At 37.9% G+C, this 12950-nt stretch overlaps 3 protein-coding genes across 6 annotated transcripts; 1 reads left to right on the forward strand and 2 right to left on the reverse strand.

Moving 5' to 3' along the window:
• Positions 1 to 5150: 5150 nt before the first annotated feature.
• Positions 5151 to 8753, reverse strand: LOC121785763 (lipid droplet-associated hydrolase-like). 3 transcript variants are annotated; one of them, XM_042184192.1, is made up of 14 exons: positions 8659 to 8753; positions 8481 to 8585; positions 8325 to 8398; positions 8156 to 8227; positions 8030 to 8058; positions 7686 to 7736; positions 7434 to 7484; positions 7188 to 7247; positions 7019 to 7101; positions 6672 to 6819; positions 6467 to 6517; positions 6260 to 6364; positions 5933 to 6095; positions 5151 to 5306 (listed from the first exon to the last, which is right to left on the reverse strand). In XM_042184192.1, exons 1-13 carry the CDS (start codon positions 8706 to 8708, stop codon positions 5946 to 5948), a joined length of 1029 nt encoding a protein of 342 aa, XP_042040126.1. In that variant the 5' UTR covers positions 8709 to 8753; the 3' UTR covers positions 5151 to 5306; positions 5933 to 5945. The 3 variants fall into 3 exon arrangements, with proteins under 3 accessions (XP_042040126.1, XP_042040125.1, XP_042040124.1); XM_042184191.1 differs by having other exon boundaries at positions 5151 to 5545; XM_042184190.1 differs by having other exon boundaries at positions 5151 to 6095.
• A 1672-nt stretch (positions 8754 to 10425) lies between these two features.
• LOC121786208 (putative HVA22-like protein g) lies at positions 10426 to 12261 on the forward strand. Of its 2 annotated transcripts, XM_042184794.1 has the most exons (8): positions 10426 to 10509; positions 10614 to 10687; positions 10765 to 10863; positions 11064 to 11120; positions 11217 to 11280; positions 11389 to 11607; positions 11886 to 12023; positions 12120 to 12261. In XM_042184794.1, exons 2-8 carry the CDS (start codon positions 10656 to 10658, stop codon positions 12159 to 12161), a joined length of 651 nt encoding a protein of 216 aa, XP_042040728.1. In that variant the 5' UTR covers positions 10426 to 10509; positions 10614 to 10655; the 3' UTR covers positions 12162 to 12261. The 2 variants fall into 2 exon arrangements, with proteins under 2 accessions (XP_042040728.1, XP_042040729.1); XM_042184795.1 differs by lacking the exons at positions 10426 to 10509; positions 10614 to 10687 and having other exon boundaries at positions 10802 to 10889.
• On the reverse strand, positions 12191 to 12950 carry LOC121786209. The gene has a single exon (XM_042184796.1). The coding sequence runs from the start codon at positions 12735 to 12737 to the stop codon at positions 12297 to 12299; it is 441 nt and encodes a 146-aa protein (XP_042040730.1). The 5' UTR covers positions 12738 to 12950; the 3' UTR covers positions 12191 to 12296.

Raw genomic sequence — 12950 nt, forward strand, 5'->3', positions numbered from 1 at the left:
GAGCGGGGAAAGGAGAAGGTCGGGGAGGAGGATGGGCCGAAGAAGTACACTCCGCCCGAGACAATGTGGCTTGCGAGGAACTACATCGACGTCTCCGAGGATCCTATCATCGGCAACCAGCAGACCGGCAAGGCTTTTTGGGAGCGGATTGCGCAGAAATATAACGCTGGCCGTCCGGAAGGGTCGAGCGAGCGTAGCTACGTGAAGCTGCGCAAGCATTGGGGCCGGGTCCAGGCGGATATGAGCAAGTGGAACGGAAAGTGGGCCAACGTAGTCCGTATGTGGCCGAGCGGGCACAGCGAGGCGGACCTCGTCGAGAAGGCAAAGGAAGCGTTCTTCACTGACGGGAAGAAGACCTTCAAGTACTTCGAAGTTTGGAAGCTCGTCGAGAAGAGCCCGAAGTACACCAGCGGTGCTGAGCCAGCGGCAACTGGGGCGGCGAAGAGAACCAAAGTTTCCGCCTCCGGAAACTACTCTTCGAGCGACGACCTCAACGTGACGGACGACGATGTCTTCTACTCCTCTCCTAGCATTCAGAGCCGCCCGACAGGAACAAAGGCGGCCAAGAGGAAAGCAAAGGGGAAGGCAGCTGCGAGCAACTCCGCTATGGTGCCACCGCCGACCAATCCGTCTCTGGATAAGATGTCCGACACTTTGTCGGAGATGAATATTACATGGCGGATGAGCCAGCTGACGGAGTTGACAGCGAGGGATACATCGAAGATGTCGGACGAGAAGCTCGAGTTGCACCGTGAGATGATCGCCTACCTTCGCGCCCAAATGAAGAAGTAGTAGTCGTGGCCCGGGTTTCTTGTATTTTAAATTTGCTTCGTCTAGTAATGTAATGTTAATTTCGAATGAACAATGCATTTTCCCGGTTTCAATTGTTCAACGAATTGCGTTTTCGAGTTAAATAGGTTGGAGTTGTGAATAGTGTCATTTATTAGTTGCGGCCCGAGTTGCGGCCTGCAGGGTTACAGCAGTTGGAGCCTGGGCCGCAACTGTAGAGGAAGGATGACGTGGAGGGGACTTGGGGCCGGAAATGGGGACGGGGTTACTGATGCCCTAATGCACGAAAGTAGTCATTTACCTCTGTTAAAGAGAAGTCATTAATTACACTAACTGATTGTTCACCCGCATTATTCGATGTGACACATCAAATTCAACTAAAAAACTAAACTTGGTTGAAATTCGCTACAAAGACATATAGTAATTTAATAATATCAACTGTACAACATTTTAATTTAAATTTTAATTTTTAATTTTAATATAATAATATCAACTACCACATTTTAATTTTGTTAAAAATACCAAATTTTTATTGAAGTAAATAATTTTAAAGTCTATTAACCTTTGTTTATGCTTAGAAACAATAAAATAATCGAAATTTGAATTAGTAGACCCCACTAGAAAACTCCTATAAGAGCATCCACAATGGGACGGATGTCCCAGCGGACATCGCGACAGACTTCCTAAAAACACTGCACTGCCACGTCAAAAGAACATTCCATTGCACTGCCACGTCATAATGACATCCCACTACACAATGACAGACATCCCGACGAACATCCACAAAAAACAATAAAAAATCGGGACGTCCGCCGGGACGTCCGTCGTGTCAACGCAATGGCGGACATCACGACGGACGTCCCGAAAAGCCGCGGAACTCCGGTGTCCGCAGCGGACGTCCGTATCCATATGCATGCGGCCTAATGGCGGACGTCCCGCGCGGACGTCCGACACGCCGGTCCGACGTCCGTCGGGACATCTGCCATTGTGGATGCTCTAATATACAATTAGAATTAGGCACTATTTCAAACCCACCATTTTCCTATTTCCCTTCAAATCCATCGAAATAACAACCACCGCCGCGGCGTCGTGGTCGTGGCCAAGCTGCGCCACCTGTTAGGCGTTTTTGAGCTGATAAAACACTTAAATGATTCAAGAAGTGATTATGGTAGCGGTTGGTGGTTGACGGCGGTTACAACCGATTTATGAAGAGTAGTTATCAAGAAGCGGTTATTGAAACTGATCGAGAAGCATTGAGTTCGATCTTACTCTTCCTATAAGTAGTGCTACAAGCATCAGAGATAAGTAAGAGAGAGCATCTCCATATCAGAGAGAATACGGAGTGAAACCAAGGCGTGTTTCAAGTTAGATTGAGGGAGAAAATGAGTGTTCATAATTCCCGTATGTATTCGATCTGAGAGTGTTCTTCGTTGTAATTTTTAGCTGATCATCAATATATCCTTCTCATTATGTCAGTGGACGTAGACTTATGCCGAAACACTTATATCTCTCTGTTGTTGAATGATCTTGCTCCAATCGGATTTCACACCACCTCCCCGAGAACACGCTCCTTCCGCGCCCCCTGATCCACACCAACAGGAAGCCTCAAATCCAGAATCCGCCGTGGTCAGCGGGCTGAGATCGGAGCGCCTCTTCTTCGATCCCGGCGCGACGAGTTCCGCGCTGGCGGAGGCAGAATCAGGCGGCGGAGATAGAGAATCAAAGCGCAGCGGCGGCGCGGTGATGGCGGTGCTGATGCATTCGAGGGATCCGTTTCTCGATTTCAGGGCTTCGATGGCGGAGATGATGGAGGGCGGCGGGGAGAGGGATTTCAGGGCTTTGATTTTTATTATTTTTTATTAATAAAATTTATATTTCACTAATTCATCTAAAGTAGATTTAATAAGAAATCCATATACTACTGTACATGTTAGGCATCTATTTAATCCGTTGTTTGACTAATTAATTTGTTATCTATCAATATATAAAAGAGCAGTTTTCATGATGCCACCGTGGCACCATTTTGGCGGGAAACTACTATTGCTACTGCAGAATAATAGGAGTAGCTATCAGTCTTGAGCAATGCGAAAGGTATTCTAGAGCAATAGCTATTAGTCTATCCCTGCAACAAAATAGCTGTCATCTTGAGCAATGCAAAAAGTAGTCTAGAGAATTGTTAATACTAGCAGATTCATCAGACTTCTTTATAGACTAAATAAATTATACTCCGTAGTAAGTTCCTTTAGAGTATAAGTACTCCATCTTAAAATTCTTCAATAAATACTAGAGAGTGAATATGTGAAAGATATCTATGCTAATAGCAGAGAACGAGGAACATGCAACGAGCTGGAATTTGAGTGTTATTTGGTTTAAACGACGAAAGACGGCGACACAGCAGAGAATGGTGGAAGAGATTGAGCTTTGGAAGATTCGGAGGGAAAGCAGAGAGGAAATCGGGCAGCATGAACTGGGTGAAATCTGGCTTCGATGCGGTGGCTACCCGTAGTCGACTGACGGCGAGGCAAGGAAGGCGGTGGAGGGGATTTGCTGTGCGGAGAAGTGGGCAGTGGCGATCGAGTCTCCCCCTCTTCCGGACTGATTTTCCCTCACCTTGCCGGGAAATCGCTGTCGCCCCGGAGAAGTGGGCAGTGTTGATCAATTTGCTCTCTACAAAATGAGGTTTTGAAGCGCGTCGCTCTTTAATTACGCCCCATCCGATCCATTTCAAGTTTCTCAATCGGCCACTAGAAGTGGGGGGTCGTGTAGAGAGAGAGAGAGGCAAATAGGCGAGGAGGGAGTGAAATATTTGTTGTATTCATTTTTGTTTATAAACTTTTCCAAATGTATGTATTCTTCTAGATACATTCCGTTCTGCCTAACATATCGAAAAAGGATTGTAATGGTGATTAGGTGGCGCTGATATTTCAAGGTAATATGTGGATAGTGAGGTTGTAAATTTTTAGCCCCTTTTGTAGTCGACTATGGTGTTTCCTCAATTTTAATTTCTGTAGAAGCTGAGGGATGGATTGACGGCGTGGGTGTAGTGGTGAAGTTGGAGAAGGAGATGGTGTGGTGTGGTGTGGTGTGGTGGTGTGTTATTTTATTAAAAACCATTTTAGTTTAGTTATCAATTTTGTAGTGGTGTGTTTTCGGTTAATAATCAGTATTACTTGCCCATTTTATTTAATCAGTATTACCTGCCCATTTTATTTATTTAAATCTGGAATTGTTTATTTTGACTATAATTTAGTTTCAACTATTTATTACTCTTTTCATCCCATAAAATTTGTTTCAAATTGATATGGCGTGATATTTAAGAAATTGTTACTTTTAATTAAACAAAGGTGTATAGTGGAATGGTGTATTTAATACATATTTTAGGTATATATTTAAGTGGGATAAATTTTGTCTGACTGATTAAAATAGTAAAATGGGACAAATTTATAAGATGTGGAACAGAGGGAGTATATTTTTGTTATGAATTTGTTTTATTATAAATTCTATTTTGGTGTTAGATGGTGATGCTGAAAGTTATAAGTTGCCCTATTTTTATTATTGATGTTACTGTTTTAGAGACGATCCCTCTTCTATTTTCTTTTTACTTATTATGTTTACAATTTTCATCTTAGAAGTTTAGTAAACAGATTTCTATTTTCTTTTTACTTATTTTGTTTCATTTTTGACAATTTTCATCTTAGAAGTTTAGTAAACAAATTTCTATTTTCTTTTTACTTATTTTGTTTCATTTTTGACAATTTTCATCTTAGAAGTTTAGTAAACAGATTTTTTAAAAATATTGTGAACGTATATTTTGAATTTATATTATTCTCTTTTTACTTTGTGATTTTTCAAAGTAAAAAGACATGAAATATCACATATTAAGTCATCAAAAAATATACTAAAAGATATATTGAATACTATCATTTTGATGCATATTTGTTAATATATACTCTCTCCGTTTCTTCATAGTTGAGTCATTATATCATTTCGGGAAGTTCCTTTATAGTTGAGTCATTTCCATATATGTTAACTTTTTTCTCTTTCTTACATTACCATTTTTTACTTTATTCTCTCTACTTTATTCACTTTATACTTTATTCTCATTTTTTACTTTATTCTCTCTACATTATTCACTTTATACTTTATTCTCTCTACATTTTCCTCTCTCTTACGTTTTTACCTATCTATTTATTTGACACACCAACATAAACATTCCTTTCTAAAACTTCGTGCTGAAATTTTTTGCCTCAACTATGAAGAAACGGAGGGAATATCATTATTTGAAATTTTATTGTCCCGTGCATAGCACGGGTGGTAACACTAGTTATCATAAAATGAAACTACAAAGAAACATAGTCAAATTCCATAACTAAATTTTTTTCATATATGTAAACTTTCCAGCTACAAATGAAATAGGCTTGGAATCAAAATTGTGCAGTAACTATCATTTGACAGCAACAATACTAGTGATGGAAACACTTGGTGTTGTTGTCATCCTCTCCTCTCTCTCTCTCTCTCTGCACCAATTAGTTCAAACCATTAGCAGAACACCAAATCTCTGAACTCTCATTGTCAAGACAAACGAGCTGGAACGAGCCGTTGATTTTTTATTTCACGACGAGAAAAATTCATAATCGCTAATCCGAGGTGTGCACTAGGTAAACTCACGCTTGAACATCCAGCAAGCCACTCAGTGAATTATTCAACGGAGAAAACAAAAAAGGTGCATTCGATAATTTGGAGTCATGCATATGTCCTACAACAAGGTAGTATGAAATGAAGTGAAAAGACATGAGCTAGTTATGTAGATATATAGTGAATTATTAGGGGTGAATACTTCCCTTTTTCCCCACATAAAAATAGAAAAAAGGCACATCATCTTCATCAGAAATGCAAGAAAACAAACAAGTGAAAAGTAAATTATTCTGTGAGAATGTTGCTGGAATTGCATTAAATTTTTGGTGGTCCATTCATTCACATTTTAGTTTGAATCTTCATACGTTTGATATAGTGTGTGACCTTTTATTTAGTCATAATACACTTGACCTAATTAACTCGTAAACTAGCGTAGTTGATGGGTAAGCATGCGAAACAAGGACATGAGAGACGTCTTCCTTATGTAACTCGAAAAGAGGATTAAAACCTGTAGGCCGGCGTCAGCTGCCTTTTGCAAGTTGTATGTGGTTCTTGATCAAACTCGAGACGTGCTGAGCAACCCACGTCGAGCCAGCTGCAGTGCAGGAGAAAGCGTGAGTATGACCCTCGCGTTCAACGTCAAGACTTGCATCAGGTATCTGTTTTCTCATCTGTGTTTTTCCAAACAGAAAAGGGTAAGACTCAAGCAAGAGATGGCAAGCGTCAGTTAAAATACACAGAAGAGAGTTATCAGCTAATAAATGCGTCCAATTTGCTTATGTGAGCTACGAAATTAAGATGATATAGACGATGAACTGCTCAAAGGATCCAATACCTCTTCGTAAAATTGTAAAGGACCCCAGTGATCATCGAGGCCAAAAAGAAAAGCAATCCGGCTTCTCTTGCTCGCGATGAATTCCAAATCTGGTTTTTCTGGTAGCTGCATGTGGAGACGGCAACAGTTAAAAACGACAAAAACATCAGATGATACTGTCTGTAATTTTATTTTTTTGGGAGTTGGGAGCCAAAAAAGAAAGCTTACTGTCTGAAATTCGGTCATTGCCATATACAGCACATTTCGTAGTGTATGATACTGGAAAAGTAAACATAGAGTGGCTCGTATCAATCAGATTAAAACAAGAACGATTAGATTTATGGGCCTGGGGTACTCAGATGGATCGAGATAAAGAACTATCAAAGTAACTAATCATGTAACATAAGAACCATTGATTAGCAAACGACTGCACCTTCAGAATGTGTGTGCATAGCGCCTCAACAGCAGAAGAAGACCATGACTTCCCGACGAATATTTTTACAAGGAATCCTGTGAGCTCCGATGGGAGGGCTCCAAACAAGGCCCCGATGGCGCTAGCTGCAGTACATAATGCGGGAGACCTGATAATATAATTAGATTATAAGTTCATTTTCTAACACTAGTTATCATCAGCTAATCGACTATCGGTATATATCCACACTGGAAAATTTATTGAAAGAACATAGATTATAATCATCCATTACTGCATGGATTTACATGATTATGCATAGATGCAAATGCGACTCAAAGGGATAAAGAAATCGAAAGGAAGAGTTATACATTGCAAGTCTACGAATGAATGACTGTGTTGAGGATGCAGTGTTCAAAGCCAAAAACGGGTACAAACCAACGCAATATGTAACCTAACAGAGTAAACCGGCATCAGAGTCAAGACAAATAAGATATGATAGCAAAGGGCGAATTAGAAAAAAACAAGCTGACTGCATACCTTCTTGTGACATCTCTTAAGTACTTCAAGAGATATATACGAACCAATGGAATGGCCAACCTTTAGATACAGAGCCAACATCAATCATTAAAAGGTCTAGCAATTGAAATATGAAAACTTATAAAAATTTGAATCATATACGAGTTAGACATAGATTCTGTGAGAAGATTACAAATGTACGAGAGACTGCGTTCTACATAAATAAACTTGTTTTGCAGCAAGGTGGAAATGTTACTAGTGGTTTACCAGTATAATAGGTACTTCAACATCTTGAAGTTCCTGCTCAATAAAGCTTATCTGGAAAAAAAGTGACAAAAGAATAAAAGCCATTTCGATTCAAGAATTCCATGTAATAATCACAGATGGCCTGCATAGGAGAGAGAATCTCATATATCCACTACAATTGTTCAATACTTACAGCTGCTCATTGTTTACCCATTCATATTTGAGTGAGTAAGCTCTTTTCAGAGATATAATAACAATGCCGTGAGAATTTACCTTGTGATCAATTTGTTCTTCTAACGAGAACAACCTTCGAGACTCCCAATCCTGGCAAAACAAAAGGCATGAATCCAATGCCGTTTTCCGATTTCAATTAGAAGTATTCTCTAAGAGACGACGTTTATCAATTGAAAGGCATAAAAGTAAGATATCCAGCAAGAAATATCACATAGTATTCCGTAAAATCTAGAAGAAAAGAAAACGGCATTCATTATTGTGCAAAGCAGATCATCCTAAAACTGACAACTGAGCTTTGTCATGATTCACTTACCTTTGAGCTACAAATCAAACTTAAACTTCATATAAAAATATCACTTGGTAAACTCAAGGAAATTAGTTACCTTTTTCGATTGCGATATGTGGCTAATACCTTCACAAATGAAAACCAAACAACAATCAGCACAACTTCCACAAAAAAGCCCCCAAAAAACCTAAAACAAGATCATAAAAATCAAATCTTTACATGCCTGTGACAGAGGCAGTCCCTCCCAGTAGCTCATACAGTGACTCCAAAAATTCTGTGTAAAATGATACAACACCTACATAACATATTATCCATCCCCAATTTCAAACACAATTCGAAAAAAGCTACTTATCCAGTCATAATTCACATATAAATATGAAATAATTATACACCTGGGTTGCCTGGGATTAACAACACATGTAACTTAGGCTCGTTGCTATTAATCTCCAATAAATCCGTCTTAAATCTGCCTCGAAAATGGGTAAAAAATCAATAACATGAAAAAAAACTCTGATAAAATACAACAATTTTAGTAGGATCAAAGTTACCCTGAAATATTGGCAAGTCTGTAATTAGCACTTTTCTTTCCGACTAAACTCTTGCTTTCACTGCCCATTTTCGAGTGGATAATACACTTTGCTGGAAATTTGCTCCTGCGAAATGAATTGGGAATTGCAGAAATTGGTTAAAAAACTGAGAAATTTGTAACGCAATTAGAAGTAGTACTTTGTGTTGGATAGAAGTGCTGAAATGGGAGAGACAGGCCTCAGAAGCATCGAAATCACTCTTCAAATGGAAACAGCATGTGTCACCGATTTCAGTTTTAATTATAATTAAATTATAAAATAAACAAAAAAAATGGTGTAATTGTATCTAGAGGCTAGAGCTACTCACCAATGAAATTGCTAATTTTATTATTTTTTTGACTGATCTTTAAAATTGCTAATAAAATTCAAATTTTATTATTTTTTTGACTGATTTTTAAAATTGTGGAACCATTTAATATTTGACTAATTTTTATGAATTTTATGACAATTCCCCCTATAATAAAAGATATAAAGTACGAGGGCTACTCACTAATGATGCTTGCCTAAAATTAGGTAGCATAATATTTATCTTTTCTATATATATTTATTATGCATCTGAATAAATATTCACTGTATAGTTTGATGTTAGTAGAAAGCTGTAAGTCCTAATTGAAACTTTAAATAATAATTCCAAAATTAATTGTAGTTAGTTATCAATTAATATTAATTTAATATTTAGTTGCCATGTCGTCGAGGATTAGTAATTTGGTATAATGAATCAATGTTCACATTCAAAATACTACTCCTATATGTTATTTTAGTCATATTGTGAGCATTAATTACGAATTTATTTTTTAAAAGTTACCAACAATATAAGTTGTTTAGTTGATCAAATCATCATCTTGGATGTGTAATTGTGTTGTTTTATTTGGGCTTTTACCTTTTATCCTTTTATCACTTGCCACATTCCTAATATTATTGGGCTTTCATCCTCAACTTGTAATCTGGATTTCGCTTTGCAATAACAACACATTAGTATTCAATAAACTAACTTACCAATACACTTTTTAAATACTTCATTCGTTTTCCTAAAATAAAAACTCTTTTCTTTTTTACCTAAAAATAGAAGTTTTCTATATAGGAAGTTTCTCTTTCTAATATAGTGAGACCAATTTTCCACTTAACGCACTATATTTATCTTATTTTTATCAATTTTACATTAAAACTCATGTTCTTTCAAAAGTTTATATTTCCGGGGGACAAAATAAAATGATGTCCATATTTGGTATTTTGGTCCGTCCTTAAAATAATTTACATATTTACTTCAACTGACTCATTATATTCATATTCTATTATAAAATCAATATAAAGTAGGACTCACATTCGACTTACTCTTTTAACTCACTTTTTTGCACATTTCTTAATACTCGTATGAAGTTAAAATGAGACTTTTAATTATGAACGGAGGAACTACCACTTATTTACTCCCTCTGACCACGAATAAGAGTCAAATTCCTATCCGACAAAGGTTTTAATAAATGTTAAGAAAAGTAGGTGGAAGTAAGTTAGTGAAATATATATCACACTTGTATGTATTAATTTTAAATGACACGAGAGTGAAATGAGTTGATGAAATGTGATGACTACTATTCGCGGACGAACCAAAATAGAAAAACAGTATTCCTAGGTGCGGAACTAGAGCACAATGTAACAGTAATGAGATATAAAAACGACCGAAATCTGAATGTCGTACGGATGAGGAAAGACAGGAATGCCCCTCACCAGAACAGAACTGCCAAACTATAAACCCGTTAAATGGAGGGATCCCAAGAAATCCACTCCACCGTAAGTTTCCCTCCATTTTATTTATTCTCTCTCCTCTAATTTAAAACACATTTTTCTCTCTCCTCAAAACACACACCTATATATACACACCATTATACTAACACCGATTCACGCTTCATTCAAAAACTCTTCCTCTCCCTCCCTGCCTTTTCTGGTTTCTGAGATTTCATTTCATTTCTCAGATCCCATTCAATTCTCGCATTTGGTACCAAATCCAATTTCTCCTTCATTTTTTTCCAAATTTTGGATCATTCTACACAATTATTGTTTTGTATTTCCTTTTGATTTGTTTCTGGATTTGTTGTTCAGAGATATTTACAGGCGGGGAGATTTTAATAAGCGTTTGCAAAGATGATTGAGGAATTGATCACCAGGAGTTTGATGTATGTATTTTATTTTACTAATAAATGTTAATTTAATGGTTTTTTTTCTAATTTTTTTTTATTATGTTGGGAAACAGCCTGGTGTTTGGATATGCATATCCTGCATTCCAATGTTTCAAAACACTGGAGAAAAACAAAATTACTGTTCCAGAACTCAGGTTTTGGTGCCAATATTGGTGAGGACTCTGTTACGATGAAATATGTAATTTTTTTTAATTACTTATGTGCATTTGGCTTGTTTCATATCAATATTCATGAATTGAACTATTGTGACACAAAACAATTAGACATGCGTTACTTGAAATCATTTGTGTATATTGATATGATCAAAACACTACATATAAAAAGGATAATTATTTAGAATTACGTTGTGCAGGGTAATTGTGGCGCTAATATCAATTCTGGAGAGGGTTCTTGATATATTTATTTCATGGTAAGTTGCACTAATCAAAACACAATTAACAAATCCAAATTCCATTTTCATCATACTCTCTATTAGTAATTCCATGTCTTCAATTTTTTTTTGAAGGATCCCTTTCTACCGAGGGATAAAGTTACTATTGTACATTTATTTGTGGCATCCCGGCACTAAGGTAAAAAAATCTAATCCAGTCACCTTGAATCTTAGTTTGACAGGAAGTATTTTATCAACTAAGTTGTTGTGATTTATCATCATGATCTTTGACGCCTTGCATTAATAGGGAACCACATACATGTACGACAAGGCGGTGCAACCTTATGTTTCGAAGCACGAATCGACAATAGATTGGGGTATAGCAGAATTGAAGCAAAGATCCTGGGACTTGGTACTTCGTTATTGGTACAAAAGCGTAGACATGAGCTCAAAAAATGTTATACAATGTCTTCAGTTATTGATGACTCAAGTCATGAACGCTGCATTATCGAGACCTCAAGCACAGGTTTCAATTTGATGCTTTACTTATTACTTTATGTACTTATACATAATTAGTCTATACTATTAATTATTGCTAGAATAAAAAAAATTCTAAATTTTTGTATGCCCCACTTTTTTAAGACGACGTTAAACATAGTTTGATCCAAAAAAGGAATAAATTCAGTTACCTTTAATCCAAAATTTCTGAATTCAAGTAAAGTCACCCTCAAAAAAATTAAAAATTGATTCGCTTTTTATTTTAATAATTACTAATGATTTCAATTTTTTGACCTAAATTTGCAGGAGGGTCAATCCAAAGACGATTCGGCGTCTGCAGCGCAGGAGAACACGCCACCTGGAATCTTCAAGCGAAATGTTGCAGAGAAGCCGCGGCCGCCGGGAACTGCCGGCGGCCCAACCCCTAAATCCGACTTTATAAAGGTGAAACTCAATAATCAAGCAGAATTTATTCATACGGATGATGTAATTTCCCCCAATTTATTCATAAAGTTGATGATTTGATTTCTTTGCTGCCAGGGTCAGGTTGAGGGGCGTCAACAACAATTGAAGAGTAAATAAATCAATTCAATATAGATTAGGAGATTTTGTTTTTAGATTTTTGTATTTTTAATTCATTTTATATTCCAAATTTTGAAAAAAATTGGATATTGTACATTTGTTGTGTGTGTAAAATGTAAATAATCCGCACCGTCGCTATCTGGAGCTGCGGATCCAGACAAGCCGGAGCGTCCAATCGATAGCCTGCGCGGCGCCGCGGCGGAGCAAATCAAAGAAGGCGGCTAGTCGGGGAAAGACGCGGCGGATGAAGCTGCCGCCGGCGGATCCGGGGGAGGCCGACATCGGCTGGAGATACGCCCACGCCGCCTGCTTGACGAGGCGATTCCGGATGCCGATGTCGTATCCGCCGTGCGCGGAGCTCGGCCGCGGCGAATTGACCGCCGTCGTCGGGAGGAGATCCTTCAGCGAGGTGTAGCTGTGCGAATTAGGCTTGATCGACAGCAGCTCGAGATCGTCGGAGGAGGAGGAGCTTCTGTTGTGGTGGTGGGGGAGGAGATTGAGCTTTAGCGGCGCTACTGCGATCGAGGAGGGGACTGAACTCCGGCGGCGGAGGAGAGGCTGTGGCGGTGCCGCCATGAATTGAAAGCTGAGAGGATTTGGTTTTCAATTTCAATTCTGATTTCCTTTTAATTTGGACATTCCGTTGTTTGGAAAAGTGTGCTTATGGTGGGGAGATTTTCTGTTCAGTTTTTATTTTAATTTTATTTTCCATTTTTGTAATTCGGAAATGGAATCACGCGGTCACGCCAATTATTGGCGTATGACTCTTTACTTTATATTATACTATTT

This window comes from Salvia splendens, chromosome 22 (genome assembly GCF_004379255.2).
Source record: "Salvia splendens isolate huo1 chromosome 22, SspV2, whole genome shotgun sequence".
Classification (NCBI taxonomy): Eukaryota; Viridiplantae; Streptophyta; class Magnoliopsida; order Lamiales; family Lamiaceae; genus Salvia; species Salvia splendens.